Here is a 14,878-nt window from a genome sequence, read left to right as displayed (position 1 = left end):
GGCTCAGAGAATTAGGTCTGCATCTGAATGAGAGGAGATGCTGAAACACCAGTCGAATTGTACACAGGAATTCAAGTTCTGGGTCAAGAAAAAAAATTTGGGGATGTTCCTTCTATTCCAGAGAAATTATGTGTATAGGGATTCTGAGGCAGGAAAAGAACTGAAGAGTTAAAGCCAATCCCTTGTGTGGTACTACAGAACTTCGAGAAGTGAAATTCTTCCATAGCATCCTATATCTGTCTGAAATTTCTATACAACTGATTTCCCAAAGACAAGGAGGGCATGTGACCTGCAAAAAATACCGAGTCAAGCAGGCAGGCAATTGCACGGTTTGGAATTGTATTGTAGGAAATTTCAGGTAAGGGCAAAACCTGAAATTACTCACAAAACTGGAAAAAGATGGTGGTGGTTGAAGTTACTCATTAGGATTTACTGACACTATCCTAAAATGCTGTAAATATTTCCCAGGCTACTTAATACTGAAAAAAATCAGCTTTTATATACCTGGGTTTGTGTTATATGTGAGGGAGGATAGAAGAAGTCGAAGGAGAGATTCATGGATACATGCTGTGTACACATATATATACTCCTGGATAATATGTATATAGCCATGTTTCAACAGCTGCCCTGGGTGTGAGGCACTGATTTAACAAAAGCGCGTTATCTCGCTTAAACTTGACAGCATAAGTGGAAGAAGTCATGACAAAATAAATTTCTAAACTAAAGATAACTCACATGAGCCAAGCTAAATGTAACTAAAGCATCTTATATGTAGCAACCCATGCAATGACCCTGACCCAGGATTATAGAGCCTTCAGTGACTAACAAAGTTTAATCTCTCCAAGTTAACAACTTTGTGTGTCTCCTTTCTTGGGGACCAACTGATTCTCAGCTGGGAAACTGAAAAAGACTCTATAGGTAATAAATATTCTTGATATAGCAGAGAAGTAGGTTGATTTCAGCATTTGCAAAAGGCCAAGTTTTTATTTCTTGCCCTAGTTTTCAGAGTCCTCAGCCCTGACTATCACATTCAAACTGTTTGTCCACAAAAGACATCTCCTAAAAATACCAAGTATGAAGTATCATGGAAGTCTGTCAAGAATATCAGCAAGGCCACGTATGGAACATATAAACAGTACTTTTTCTGTTTATGAAAATTAGCCTGGCTCATGCCAAGTTCCCTAGCAGTTTTCATGTCTTACTATGTCTGCTGATTGAACAGGAACTTCCCAAATTTATATTTAAAGAGATGTCTATGGTATAGTGTGGAAGCATGAGCTTATCTGCTGAATTCTAGGAAGGCCAAAGAGAGACAGCATAGCTGTGATGCTGAGCTGGCAATCTGGATCATGGACATTATTCCATGGGTTAGAACTGAGGGAATACAGCTCTGCTTTCTAATTTGGACAGGGCTTTTATCTCACTTTCAGCTATTTTTCAGAAGCAATCAGCCTAATGAGTCTCAACACAGGTCAGCTGTGACACTACACCAAACCCACTAATAACAGCTATTTTAAATTTTTCATACCTAAACTACAACTACTGTAAATTTCTTGCAGATGCACCTGTCCAAATTTTTTAAAAAGTATTTGATTATCACTAATTCAAGTGTTCAGGAGGCTTCAATTCAATTCCTGACTCAACCATTAACATCATTACGGTCATAATGTATCTTTATCCATGGGAATTCCATGAGGGCTCCAGGGCAGGCACAAAATCCTGTGGGGAAACACATCAGCAGCTTTGTACAGCATCATCTCTCTCTTCAAGACCTCGCTTTTCCCAAGTGACTGGAAGAAGGGTGGTCACTGCAGCTGCTTGGGCTCTCATCATGAGTGCAGTAACTGAAAACTCTGCAACCTCAGCACACGGACAATTTCCATCCTGGTTATTACATACCCATTCATGTATCCTTCTTGGGGTTAAACTGCTATTTTCCTTGGCTCTTGCTTCCTATTCACCTGTTGTTTAGGGATGCAGGGATGTCTTCTGCCAGTTAACTTAAGCCAGCAGTAGTTTCAGCCACAGTTTCTTCACTTCTGAGTACACTCTTCTTCACTACTGCATATTTAAAATAATTTGGGGATTTTAGTACTACTTCTGAAATAATTTGTTCCCCCAGGTTGCTGAAATCAATTACACTATTAATTAGTGCCATGGTTATAATTACTCATTGAAACAACTCCTTTAACTTCTTTGTTTAACAGAATTTCTCCCTACTTTCCAAAACAGTCCATTCCAAAAAGTAGCATTTTAAACAATTAAGAATTTCTTTGATCTAAGCATTGCTCACTCACATTCCCTTTATTTAAGAACATAATCTAGTATTTAATTTCAAACAATTAGATAATTGCAGTTTTATTTTATTCACAAAGTATTGCATAGCAAAAACAAATTTAAATATTGTTTCAGAATTCCCATTTTCTAACATAAAAAAATGTCAGCAAAAACAAGCGATCTATTAACTGTCTTGCATCAGCAACATAACAGGAATAAAACTACAGAGAACACTACTAACTAATACAGCATATTCAGCAGTTTTTTTAACTAAGCAAATACTAAGTTGATACAATATTTATGGGAATATGAAATGCATACAAAATATTTCAAATATTCAGAACACAAGCCAAAAATTCCACCTTCAAGAAGGCTTACACAGAGGAAGTTCTGAGATCAAATTGCTGTTTATTTGTATGGCTCAGAAATAAAATAACCAGCAGATATAGTGCTATTGTGCCTGGTTACAAAACATCTGCTATTCTGGAGCAACACAGGCTTTGGGTGTAGGTAAATAGTACAGAGGCAAGTTTATCTCACAATCCTATTTCCCATGGACAGTTCCCATGAAATAATGCTGCTGCTTTTGGATTTGTATAAGTTATTTGAGGAATTTTTCATTAATCAAACACATCATACTATCCCCTCTGCATTTCATATGCATGAAAACCTGATAGCCACTTGCCAGGCTTCCCAGCACTGAAGTTGTCTGTAATGGCAAAGTGACTCTGCTGCTTATTGCAAATGAAAACACATCAGCAGAGCTGCAATGAATCCAAACAGGCTCTCTTAGCAATGGATTCCTGCTGCTCTGCCCTGGTGATTCACGGGAACTGATGTTCCACTTGCTTTAGTGGAGATTGAAATTCAACACCTTTTTCAAGGTGCTTATGCAACAAAATGTAAAAGGAAAATCTTGCCAGTTTTCACTCATGATTGTGAGATCCACTGCTAAGTAAACAGCTCTGTGAATTAGTAGGTAAATGGAATCATTAGAGAGTTTATTCATCTAATCATAATAATTTAGGGCAACTACTCTTCCTCCATCCCCTTTTCTATGCTCAATTTTTGACATATTGAAACTATGAAATCAGGTAGTTTACCATACTGAGAGAAGAGAGATACATATGTATACTAGAAAATACACGTATCAGAACATGTAAGTTTTAGTCTCTAACCTTTATACATTACTTATCCTAAAAGAGAACCGATCATGAAAAGCATTTACTATACACAAACACATCAAATTCATTGCCAAACATCTGCAGAATGAGAGCCCTAGATTTATTACTAAAGTCCACATCCCGAGTTTGAGAATCTGTGACAAAATGAAATGGATGTCATTATTATTTTGGTAGAGCAGTTTTCCAAATCATTTCAACATACAAATAGTAAAATTACTTCAAAAAAGTATGCAAAAATCCAAAGTTAACAAATACAGCACTTCTTAAATGGCAGCTCAGTCTCTGTGGCAAAGTCAAGAAAATGAGTTGTGGGGACAATGTGACAAGGAAGCTGGGATATGGGATACATTGATGTGTACCCATAACCAACTTCAATTAACTGTAAATTGGTTTATCTCTATTAGAGATTAATGGCAGACACAGCTTGAGCCCAGAAGAACTTATTATCTCAGGTACAATGCAATCTAAACAGGGGAATTTTGCATCAAGGCTCTGCATGCCAAGTACCTTGGGGGATCACTTGAGAAATCCGAGCTGGTTTCTACAGATTCCCATCGTTCTGGAAAAGGGCAGCACGATCAATCCTCCAGAAACAAGAGTGATGCAGCCCAATGTACACACCCAGGTGGGGTGCTGGAGCTGCCTTGTATCCAGCAGCACCACTGTGAGCAAAGCAGCACGGCTGCATCTCAGAAACATCAGCAGGAAACAGCTGCACAAACTCTCCTCCGTGTCCTCCAGCACCTCCTTTATCCAGGGCTTGCTGCTTTCTGTTACTAAGTTATCAGACATCTTCATTAAAAAACTTTCAAAAAGGTAACAATGACTAAGCCATTTCCCCCCCGTGACTTTTGTCCCTACGCAGCTGTTGTGGAGGAAAGAGGAAGAGGAGAAGGGAAATTTCCCAGCGTAGACAAGTTGTCCATTTCTTCTGACAGCCATTGTGTGAGGTGTCCCACCTGGAGGGCGGGCTGGTGCTGCAGATCTGAGTGTCCAGTCCTGTTAGTGGCCCCACGTGGAGATCAAGCTGGTTCCATTGTAACACAGGGAGATGACTTTAAAAACCTATTTTATTGAGCATTAAATCTATATAGCTCCACTTCCAAAACCAGAAAAGCTACGTAGGCCACATAAATGCATTCTGAGGTTAGTCTGGTATTTTGCATGAGACTTTTGCCTACTAAAAGCAGTGACAGCCACACTAAAGCAACTTGAAGAAACTTCTGTTTTACAAATTTCAGTATGAAACCTATTAAAATTCTCAATATGTCTCATTTTACTTTTTACAAATTCAAAAGCCTCCTCTCACAAGTGCTAGTAATTAATAGGGTGCTTTGAACTTCACTGAAAGAAAAAAGTTGGGAGGCTTGAGGTAAGTAACTTTTCAAAGCTTTGATTATTCGTCAAAGAAAAAAATTTATAAAATATGGCTAAGAAATGGTAAACCATTCAAAAATGGCAACTGGAACACCCAATACATTCCTGTTTCTTTCTTTTTCTGAAATTATATCTTCTGGCTGTATAAAGCCTTCATTAGTATTTCTCAGGTCTCCTTATATGGCAAATTATGTAACAAAAATATGATCAAAGCTATAAGTACCAAAAATATATTAGCAGCTCTTCTTCGATGAATTTTTCTAGTGGGGGTTCTTTTTTCCACTGGATAACTGAAAAACGTTGGAAATTACTTCAATAGCAGCCTACTGGCAACAGAGTCTAATGATCACTGTAATACCTTTCTGCAGTTTCTAGAGTTAATTTCTGTATAGAACTTCAACGACTATTTCAACTCATGCAGTTAAAACTGAAATAGTTAATACTCTTGCAAAGGGCCTCAGATTTACTAAGAAACCTTTCTCTAATGTTCCCTGGACTTCCAACTGCTCTGGCTGAAACGCAACAATGCAATTGGTAAGTTCTGGCAAATGTCTTTATTGAACAAAACCCATTTTAGATTTGTTTACAAATCCATCCTGCAGCATTTTATAAACAACTGCAAACAGCTCTTTCTGCTGTGTGAACATCTGCAAGGCTGGGCCAAGTCCCCACACAGTTTTCCACTGACGTTTGAAGCCTCCTTGTGCTGATAGGAGGATACAGTGGGCAGATCCCTTTCAGCATCAAGGCTGAAATGTCTTTGCCCAAACACTGGAATTCTGCTCTGCTTACAGGTTTGCTGTGTATATTACAAAATGAGCTCTTTTGTTCATATGCACTTTAAAATTCAGAAATAATTCAGGAGAAGTTAATTCCACTGAAGAAATTAAGTTTACCTGGAGACTCAGAAGTACCGCTGATGTAGGGTGCTATTTTAATGACTGAGATTAAATAATATTGTTAAAGTAATTAGCTGATCTCTCCTATTTTAAATTTCCTCATGATAAAGCTGCTGAATCAGTTATCAAAAATGCCTACATTTAAAGACAAATTGTATTCTTATTTTGTTTGGCTTTTTATTTAAAAATTAAGGCCACTGAAAAGAAAGCAGTTATGTTCCTGATACTAGAATGTTGTCATATCATATGTGATTCAATATTTTTAAAAGAATAACTATTCTTTTTTGAAAGAATAATGAAAAGCTATGTTCAAAGCAATCCAGCTCAGCACTATCATATTAAAATCAACTAGAAAACACTGCAGAATTTACACAGCAGTTCTATTGGCCCCTTCACATGCAGAACTCTGAAACAATGAGCTTAACACTAAGTGTTCTAGGAACACTAATAACTACACAAACTTTGGGTGGGGCTTGAGCATTCAGCAGAGGTTTGCAGATTTCCTCTCTGAAGCCAGGTCTCAGCACGGCTGTGAACACTGAAAATTCCAACCATTCTTAACATGAAATGTGACTCACCACTCTGCAAGGTATCGACTGTGACATGTAAATAAACATTAAAAATTCCACATTCAGCTGGGAAGCCTGTTTATTCTGATAACCAGGATTTTTGGTCTAAAGACATTTATTTATATCCTGTCCAGTACTGTGAGTAAATGTCTTTTCTTGCTTTCACTATGATTTCAGTGATGATGACACAATGAAATACCAGAAATACTAATATCCACAAAATTACTAGCAACTGTGGAATAACACATATTAGAACTGTCAATCCAGGCTAATATGCAGTTGCCTCAGATAGAAAACTATTACAGAACTCAGAGATAACCTGCACCCTTTGATCATTCAGGTCTCCAGATGCAAGTCCTCTGAAGGTAATACTGATGCCTTGAACAGAAACCTGGGGAGAATGAGATAACTAGTGAAATTCTAAATTAGAAAATACATTAATCTGGTTCATGGGTCAAAAACTTTAGCAAATACAGGCATTCTGTACTCACTACAACCTACTCCTAAACCTTCCTTAGTGAAGCTACAATGTCCTCTTTAGTACAGAACTGGAAAAATAACATTCAGTCTGGTTACTGGAAACTTAACTAAACTGGTTGTTTTGTTGTATCTTCCAGAGGTTTATGACAGCAAGGTCAGCTGAGCAGAACAACTGGAAGTCAAACCAAGAAGCTCCTGAGAGTAACTAACTAGAATCAATCACTTTCATCCTCCTGCAGACTCCATTTGTGAAGATTTACGTTGCTTTTAAGTTGGATTCCCAGTTTGAGACATGAAGGTTTCAGCCTGGAAAACCAAACAGGAGGCAAACAAATTCAGAGTTTATTGCAAAAAACTGATTTAAACACTTTCAAGAAAGCAGGTAGGACTAAGGAGCCAACTACAACTGGAAAATGATTAATTCAGAGTAAAGTGAGCTGACCTGCAGCACTTTAACCAAACATCAGAATACAGAAACTATTTTAATGGATTAGAGCAGATGTCTGCCTAGTCCAGTGAGGACAGCAGCAGAATATGAACTCTGTACTAGACAGGTGTGAGATAATCTACCTTCCATATTAAGTCTCAATTTTATTTGAAATACACAGATTGGCTGAAACCATGACATAGAGAATAATGCTGAGCCTAACAGTAGACTAAAAGCTGATGGAAATCCCTCTTCTGAAATGCTTTGTGCAATTCTATTGTCCTAATCTCCCTCCCCAACTAAAAAAAATTTAAAAGGTTAAAAATTTGCAAAAACAGAAACAAAAATCTTCTACAGGGAAAAGGAATGGAATATGAAAATATTGTATATAGGGAAAGAGTAAGAATAATTACCAGGATAATACAGATTAAGATATTTACTTCCCTGTAACAGAAAGAGGTACTAATAAAATTGAAATGAAAAATTCTTGTATTATAAAAAGATGGATTTTCCATAAAGTGTAACTGATTTACAAAACATCTTGACACAGTGTATTTTCAAATCTAAGAGTTTAGAGGGGTCATAAGCATCCTAGATGTGCATAATTCACTGCCAGATAACTTTTAGGAAGAAACCTAATTTTTATAATCCCTTATCTCTAAGTGCACACTGTACTTTTTCTGACACCGACTCTTGTCAAACCTGGGTTCTGAACTAAATCAGTAAAGAATGGTCCATCACAGCAATCTATGCTGCTATAAAGCATGAACAAGTTACCTTCAATTCCTCTGCAACACAGTTTCCTTATGCAAAAGTTGCAAATAACAATCAGTATTTCAGGATGGGAAGATGAGATGATGAGTTATTATTTGTGTTTTCTGATCCACGACTAAAAATACGATCAGCTGTTAAAAAAAAAAATCCACCAAATAGAACATACTCACACAGGCTAAATTGATTTATATGGTTAGAACAGTGCTCAGTCCTTCTGTAATGGCTTTATTCTCCTTGCATTTGTGCAAAATGCAGGTTCCAGAGCTACATACAGGTTCCTGTATCTCCTAAAGACTGCTCAAGATCTCACACATGATGAAGACACACTAAGCAGGGAGGATGCAAGCAAGAACATTGCTCAATTATGTGCTCAACAACAGTGTCAGTGTCACCCAGCAGTAAAAGGGAGGAAAAAAGAGATTATTTGAGGGATTTGCCATGGAAAGAACCTGCCTGTCGACTTAGTGTCAGTTGACAGTCAGAAAAAATCCAAATCACCTCACCTTTTTTTCCCACAGCTTAGTTTCCATGACCTTTCTTAAAAGTGGGCCAAGCTCACAAGCTTGCTTCCTTTTCTCTGAGGGTTTTGGGTCTTTTCCCTATGTTTGTGGATCTTTGCATTTTTAATTCCTTATCTGCTTTCTCCAAAACAGAAGGACCTGCAAATTAAACTCGCAAAGTGGCCAGACAAGCATAGTGTAACTGAAGGGGACGTGTACCAGGACATGCAACTAAACATGAATTTGGCACAAACTGAAACACAACATTTATGAGAAAATCATTGATTAGTCAGCTGCAATGGTCAGAAGTGGAAAAATTTCTGGGTAAGGTTAAAATTAAATAGCAAATAACTGTGAAGTTGCAGGTTTAACTAATACTGCAGAGAACACAATGTAAGTTAATGTGGAAATAGCATGAAAGTTACATTCCATGTGAAGTTACTGACAAGGGCACAGGCACAGGGGGTAGGCAGGAATGCTGACAAAGTCCAATGGCCACTGGAGATCTGTTCCCCGATCCACAGCTCAGGCAGAGCTCACCACCTGTGTTAGCAGTGTTGCAGAGTGCAGAGGATGAAAATAATCACCTGCCTCATGGACAAGTTCAACACACAATAAACTTCACAGTGTTTTTCCACGGGTTCATAAACAGTATGGCTGAACACAGGGAGCTCAAGAACCACATGGACAATCCATTCAGATGTAGACTCTGTAGTATCATTTCCCAGAACACAACAGCATTTGACCATTTGACATATTTATCCCTTTTTTTTCACGTTAAGTGGCCCAAAAATCCAGGATCAGTTCTACAGGTAATGCATATTTATTTGGAGCCACTTCTGAGGCTGAAAAGCAGAGGTGCAGCAGCTAACACAGCAGGCTGGGAAAATGAATTCCTGGTTCAGGAACCCAGATAAGTTATGTATGGTACTGTGGGAGATTAAATATTCAGGAATACTGTCATCTTTGTTCCATCTTCCAAATGTTAGTATCTCTAATTTTTGTAATGTATTTTGAGGGCTTTCATTTTTATGTGGATTGGAAAAGACCTTAATTGGTTTTGTTATTTTACAACAGTAAAGACCCCTATACCAAGAGGGTCCTTATCATTTATGAGGAGACACAAAACTTCAGTTTCACAGACAAACTTATCTCACATACACAGTTAAAGCCATCCTGAATAGGAAGAATAACATTTGGCACCTTCCTTAAAGAAATCCTCAGTAACAGTGTAAGGGATGGGAGCTGCCAGATGTGCTGCTCGCTGTCCCTCTGCAGCCTCCGGGTACTTTACACCTCCCAGACAGTCAAGCAGCACCTGCAGGTCAACCTGCAAGCTACCAGTCTCGTGCTGCAGTCTCAGTTCCAGACCTGTGTCTTCATGTACTACTTTTTCATGCTAATTCACGCAGGCGGTCGTTTCTTGTAAGGGGAGCTCCTCTGCACCGCCGGTTTGCTCTGCTCTTCGCCACCGCCACCTTTGCCCCTGCGCGGGAGGATGGAGCAGAGCGCGGGAGGATGGAGCAGGGAGCAGAGGATGGAGCAGGGTGCGGGAGGATGGAGCAGGGTGCAGAGGAAGGAGCAGGGTGCGGAACGATGGAGTAGGGTGCAGAGGATGGAGTAGGGTGCAGAGGATGGAGTAGGGTGCAGAGGATGGAGTAGGGTGCAGAGGATGGAGCAGGGTGCAGAGGATGGAGCAGGGTGCGGGAGAATGGAGCAGGGTGCAGAGGATGGAGCAGGGTGCGGGATGATGGAGCAGGGTGCAGAGGATGGAGCAGGGTGCGGGAGGATGGAGCAGGGTGCGGGAGGATGGAGCAGGGTGCAGACTGCCCCACCATCAGCCTCCTCCTCTGCCCCGGCGGGGCTCGGCCCCGCACCGCCAGCCGGCTCAGCCGGCCTCTGGCCCTCACATCTTCCACCCCACAGCGGGTCAGTCCCGCTCAGGCAGGCCTGGAGGCAGCCGAGGGGTTCTTCCCTCTCTACCTGCCTGAAGGAGCTTTCCTCACGACCACTTCCTCCCTGGGAAGACTCTCCTCCTCCCCCAAGGGAAGGGGCTTTGCCCTTCGTCACAGCTCCCCGGGCAGGGGCCTCTGCCGCGTTCCCTTCAGCACCTCAGTGCCCTCGGCCAGAGGTGTTCCCTCCCGTCTCCCCTAGGAGAAAGGCTCTGTCTCCGCACTCCGCTGAGAGCCAGGCCCCCTCTACCGCCAGAAGCCCCTGGAGAAGGGGGGCTCCCCCTCTCCCCCCGCCCAGGCGACTGCGGCTGGCACTGACCCGTCTCTGCCGTCCTGCTCCTCTCCGCCATATTTGTTGTCATCCCGCCACCCCCCCAACGCCGCCCGGCCGTCGCCATGGCAACGCGCGTCACCGCCATGGGGGAGCCCCGCGTGCCCCCAACATGGCGGCGGGGCTGACGGTCCTCCCCAGGGACAGCCTGCCCGGGGAGAGCCTTCCCTGCGAGCGGCTTCCCGGGCTCATCCTGCCCGGAGAGAGCGTTTCTCGGGAGCGCCTGCCCGGGGACAGCCCGCGCGGGAAGCGGCGCCCGCTCCTATCCTCGCGCAGCCCGGCGGCCGCCGCGGTGGTGGCGGGCGGGGCGTGAGGGGAGCACCGCCGGCCACCCGCCCCTCACGCAGCACGGCTCCCTCCGCCCGGCCGCGCCCGCCCCGCCCCGCCTCCCGCGGCTGCTGTTTACCGGCGCTGCTCGGATGGGGAAAGCAAGGCTCGTTTTCCGCTCCCTGGTGGCTGCCCGCCACCTCGGCAATTGCCGTCACTGCGCCCCGGGGGACGGGGTGTGCCGGAGCTCCTCCCGGGGCTCGTGCCTGCCCGTGGGAGTCGGTGTGGGCCTGAGGTGCTCACGGGCCACTGAGGAGGAGAGGCTCGTTATCACAGAGTATCGGTTAGGTTGGAAAAGACCTCTGAGTACATGGAGTCCAATCTAAGACCAAACACCACCATGTCAACTTGGTAGATCAGGACGTCAAGTGCCACGTCCAGTCTTTCCTTTAACAGGAATGGCGACTCCATCGCCTCCCCGTGCGGTCCATTCCCACGTCTAATCACCCTTTCTGTGAAGAAATTCTCCCTATTGTCCGATGTCCTGGTGTTCTGGAGGTGCACGTCCCGCTCCGCACAGCTCAGGGTGTCCTCGCCCTAGGGGAAGGGAGCACATCTCTCCTGCTCCTGTTCCAGCCCCAGGCACTGAGGTGCAGCTCGGTCAGACATGGCCAATTCATGCGTGCGTGACTGCCCCACCCTGCCCCAAGACTCAGCAGGTGAGTCTGGTCATGTGGCAGTTATGTCAACTTTTTTTTTTTTTTTTTTTTTTAATTTCTTAAGGCAGCCCAGTGGGGAGCTTCATTATGTGTGTGAGTGTTGCCCGTCTGTCTCCTTGCCCCAGCCCCAGCAGGTGAGCCTGACCATATGGCAAATGCAGTGCTGGGGACGGGAGGGCTTCTGTGTGCGCGTGTTCGCGGGCCCGCTGGGTGACACTCACCATGTGGCAAACACGGCGATGAAGGCTCTGGTGCACAGGGGCTAATTATGTGTGCCGGGGAGACCCGGCAGGCTGGGTGTGATCATGCGTGTCTCACTAATGCCGAGGCGCAAGCTCCATTGTGCATCCTCTCCGCAGACAGCTCCAGCCTCCGGGAAGCAAGGCTGACCGCGGGACGAGCGCAGTGTTACAAGCACAAGCATCACGACTCATATTTATGTGCGTACACAGGCAGACGTGGGGCTGAATACACCCCAAACCAGCGGGCTGTTAAAACTCTGAAACAGGGAGTGCTCGAGCAATGCTAAGCAATGGAAAATAGGCAGGACTTTGTTTGTGGTTGTGCACACACTCAGGTGTTTGCTTCCTTAGATCTAGTAAATTAATGCAACCACTTCCTAGTGACCAGTGACTAGTCAGAGAAACAATCCAAGATTAAAAATTAAGGCATGTAAAATTTTATCTTTCTCCAAGTTCTGTTATTTAAACATCACTTTACCTCTTTGTTTTCCTACCTAGTATGTGCCTTTTCTACTCCGATTCAGCTCCTCGTAACAACAGTCATGTGGATGATACCTACAGGTTCTACATGCTTGGATTTTTCTGTGGGGTCAGTTTCTCCCTGGAAAAGAGAAAGCTTGCTCCATTTTGCAGTCTTGTTCATTCTTCTTTCAATTCATAGTTCTCAGGTTATTTTTGCAGCATTTATTTTTGTGGTTTCACCTCCTTTATTGTTTCCTTTCTTTTTCACTGGCACTTAGGCCTCTTTTCTTTATCTATTTCTCTTTGCTCTCAATATCTTACTTTAGTATTATATAAGCTAATTGAACATTACTTTAGCCACATTCCTGTTCCATGATGAAATACCTGTCTGAAGTGGTGTACCAAGGGGGCTTTATGATGGGGTTGGAAGATACACCCTTGCACAGAAGAACGTTGTAGGCCATCTAAATCCAAGCTCTGCAAAAATATTTTCTAGACTTTCCCCTCTGCAGTCTTTATAAACTATAGGTGGTCACTCGCATACTAAAAAGGTGGATTTGTCTCACTGCTGACAGTGAGCTACACTAAGAGCACACACCCCCACAGACACATTCTTTCCCTTACAGCCTTGCTCCGGGCCAGCAAATCACCCAGGCCTTCTGCTCTTCCTTATTTATTGCTGGGCAAATGATCCTGAGACTTCCCTCTTCAGAATATGCCACATATACTCTGATCTTTCTCTTCTTTCTTTTATGTTCCCTGATAGCCATGTCCCATCCCAACTCTCCTTCAAATAATTTCTCATAATACTGATCCTTCATTCCTTTATTTCATGTTTCTTTTTTTTTTGCTTTTTTAGATCTTAAACAGTTCTGTCCAAGTTTGCAGCTCTAGTCTGGTTTTGTACCATGTCCCTACATCCCCTTATTCCCTTTGTTCTACTTGCTATTCCAGCTTTAGTGTCCCCTCATCCATATTTCATTCCTATCTATTAATACCCATATAGCATTTTTCATCTGTAAATTTCTAAGAATTAAGTGCCTGTGGAGAGACCTTCCATATCTGTTCTTCGGGTGACCTCTTTATTCACATTTCTCTAAGACTCGCTTCTATGGTGACCACAAATACTAATCCAAAGGCCTTTTGCATCTAATTGCCAGCCGATTAACTCAACTCAAATACCTGCAAGAAGTTCTATTGAAATCAGAGACATTTGGGGGAAAGCACTTTTTCCAGTCAAATTATCTCTTCTGAGTTAACACACTTGAAAAACCTAGAAATGCCACACTCATTTTTTTAGTCTGAGTTTAATGCTATGTTATAGTCACCTCACCAAGCTGAAGTGGTGTTAAATATAGATGATATGCAGTCTTTCCAAAAACAGTAAGATAATTTGACAAGAGAGAACTGGAAAGTTCATATAGAAGGTTCTTTTGGAAATAGATAACTGAATGGTGTAACTCGAATCAGGGCTGAGGAATGAGGGAAATGGTTTCAGGAGAAGCAGTTGCTTATTTTTATTTCTGCATTTTTAGAGCACCTGAGAACAGGTTGAGGTTGTCATTAGTCCAAAGAGGCCTTTGGCCCCAACAATCTGATTTTGGACATTACAGAACAACAAATAACAGAACACTGTTGCAAGCCACTGGTGCCCCAGTGAGGACTGGTTGTCCTCACATTTGCTGCTTCAGCCCTATTCCTTGTTCCAGCGTGTCCCCCAGCTCCCTTCTGCATCTTGGCAAGCAAAAGCTGCCTCACTTCTGTGGCTCTTTGCAGCTTATTCCCACCCCATCATCTTTTAATAGCCTATGGAGAAACCAACGGCTTCCCCCCACACATTTCATTCAGTAATAACTTCTCTACTTGTTACATTTTCAAACCAGCACCTTCATGCTTTCCCTCGCTGCTGCTTCGCACTCCCACTCACTTAATTTTCCTCCTTCAAATCCCTCCCTAAAAAATCTCCTCTGCTGTGATGTCTACTGAAGGAATGATAATGAATCGTCAGCTGTGTGCCAAGCTGAGTGTCTGTCATGGGGACTGGTCTGATGTGTTGGGCAGCCACTGCTTGTGTGGGACTGGCAGTGCCTTGAAGCAGCTCCTCTTTTCACTCTGCTCATTATGGGTCCTGGGATGGGCCCGTAAAACTCGTTATATAAGCAAACAAAAATAAATTGAGGCAATCGAAATAGAAATGGAAATGCTGTCCAAAACCAGGAAGATTAGACAATATTTCAGTTATGATTCATCAGCTTAGGTAAATTTACATAAAATTAATGTGACTGACAGCTCCCTTCATTACAAATATTGAGAAGTAAATTATTTTTCTAAATACAGATTTGTGCCATTTCTCTACTTATTTATAATCTATAAGGACTTGAGGAGTATGCTTTACTTTTTTTATCTGTGCTTGTATTT

At 42.6% G+C, this 14,878-nt stretch overlaps 1 protein-coding gene across 3 annotated transcripts in view; it reads right to left on the bottom strand.

The window, feature by feature from the left end:
* BEND5 (BEN domain containing 5) overlaps nt 1-10,849 on the bottom strand; it is an 875,016-nt gene extending 864,167 nt beyond the window's left edge. For 2 of the 3 annotated variants that reach the window (XM_014870680.2, XM_088169743.1), the window contains exon 1: nt 10,759-10,829. In XM_014870680.2, coding sequence (XP_014726166.2) covers nt 10,759-10,801 — 43 coding nt within the window. In that variant the 5' untranslated portion in view covers nt 10,802-10,829. Of the gene's footprint in view, nt 1-10,758 lie in introns of all 3 variants that reach the window. The other variant, XM_088169744.1, reaches the window with a different exon arrangement.
* Between the last annotated feature and the right edge of the window lie 4,029 nt (nt 10,850-14,878).

Source organism: Sturnus vulgaris, chromosome 9 (genome assembly GCF_052056855.1).
Source record: "Sturnus vulgaris isolate bStuVul1 chromosome 9, bStuVul1.hap1, whole genome shotgun sequence".
Classification (NCBI taxonomy): domain Eukaryota; kingdom Metazoa; phylum Chordata; class Aves; order Passeriformes; family Sturnidae; genus Sturnus; species Sturnus vulgaris.
Note: the sequence above shows the minus strand (reverse complement) of the source record. Positions and strands in the feature narration are given on the sequence as shown.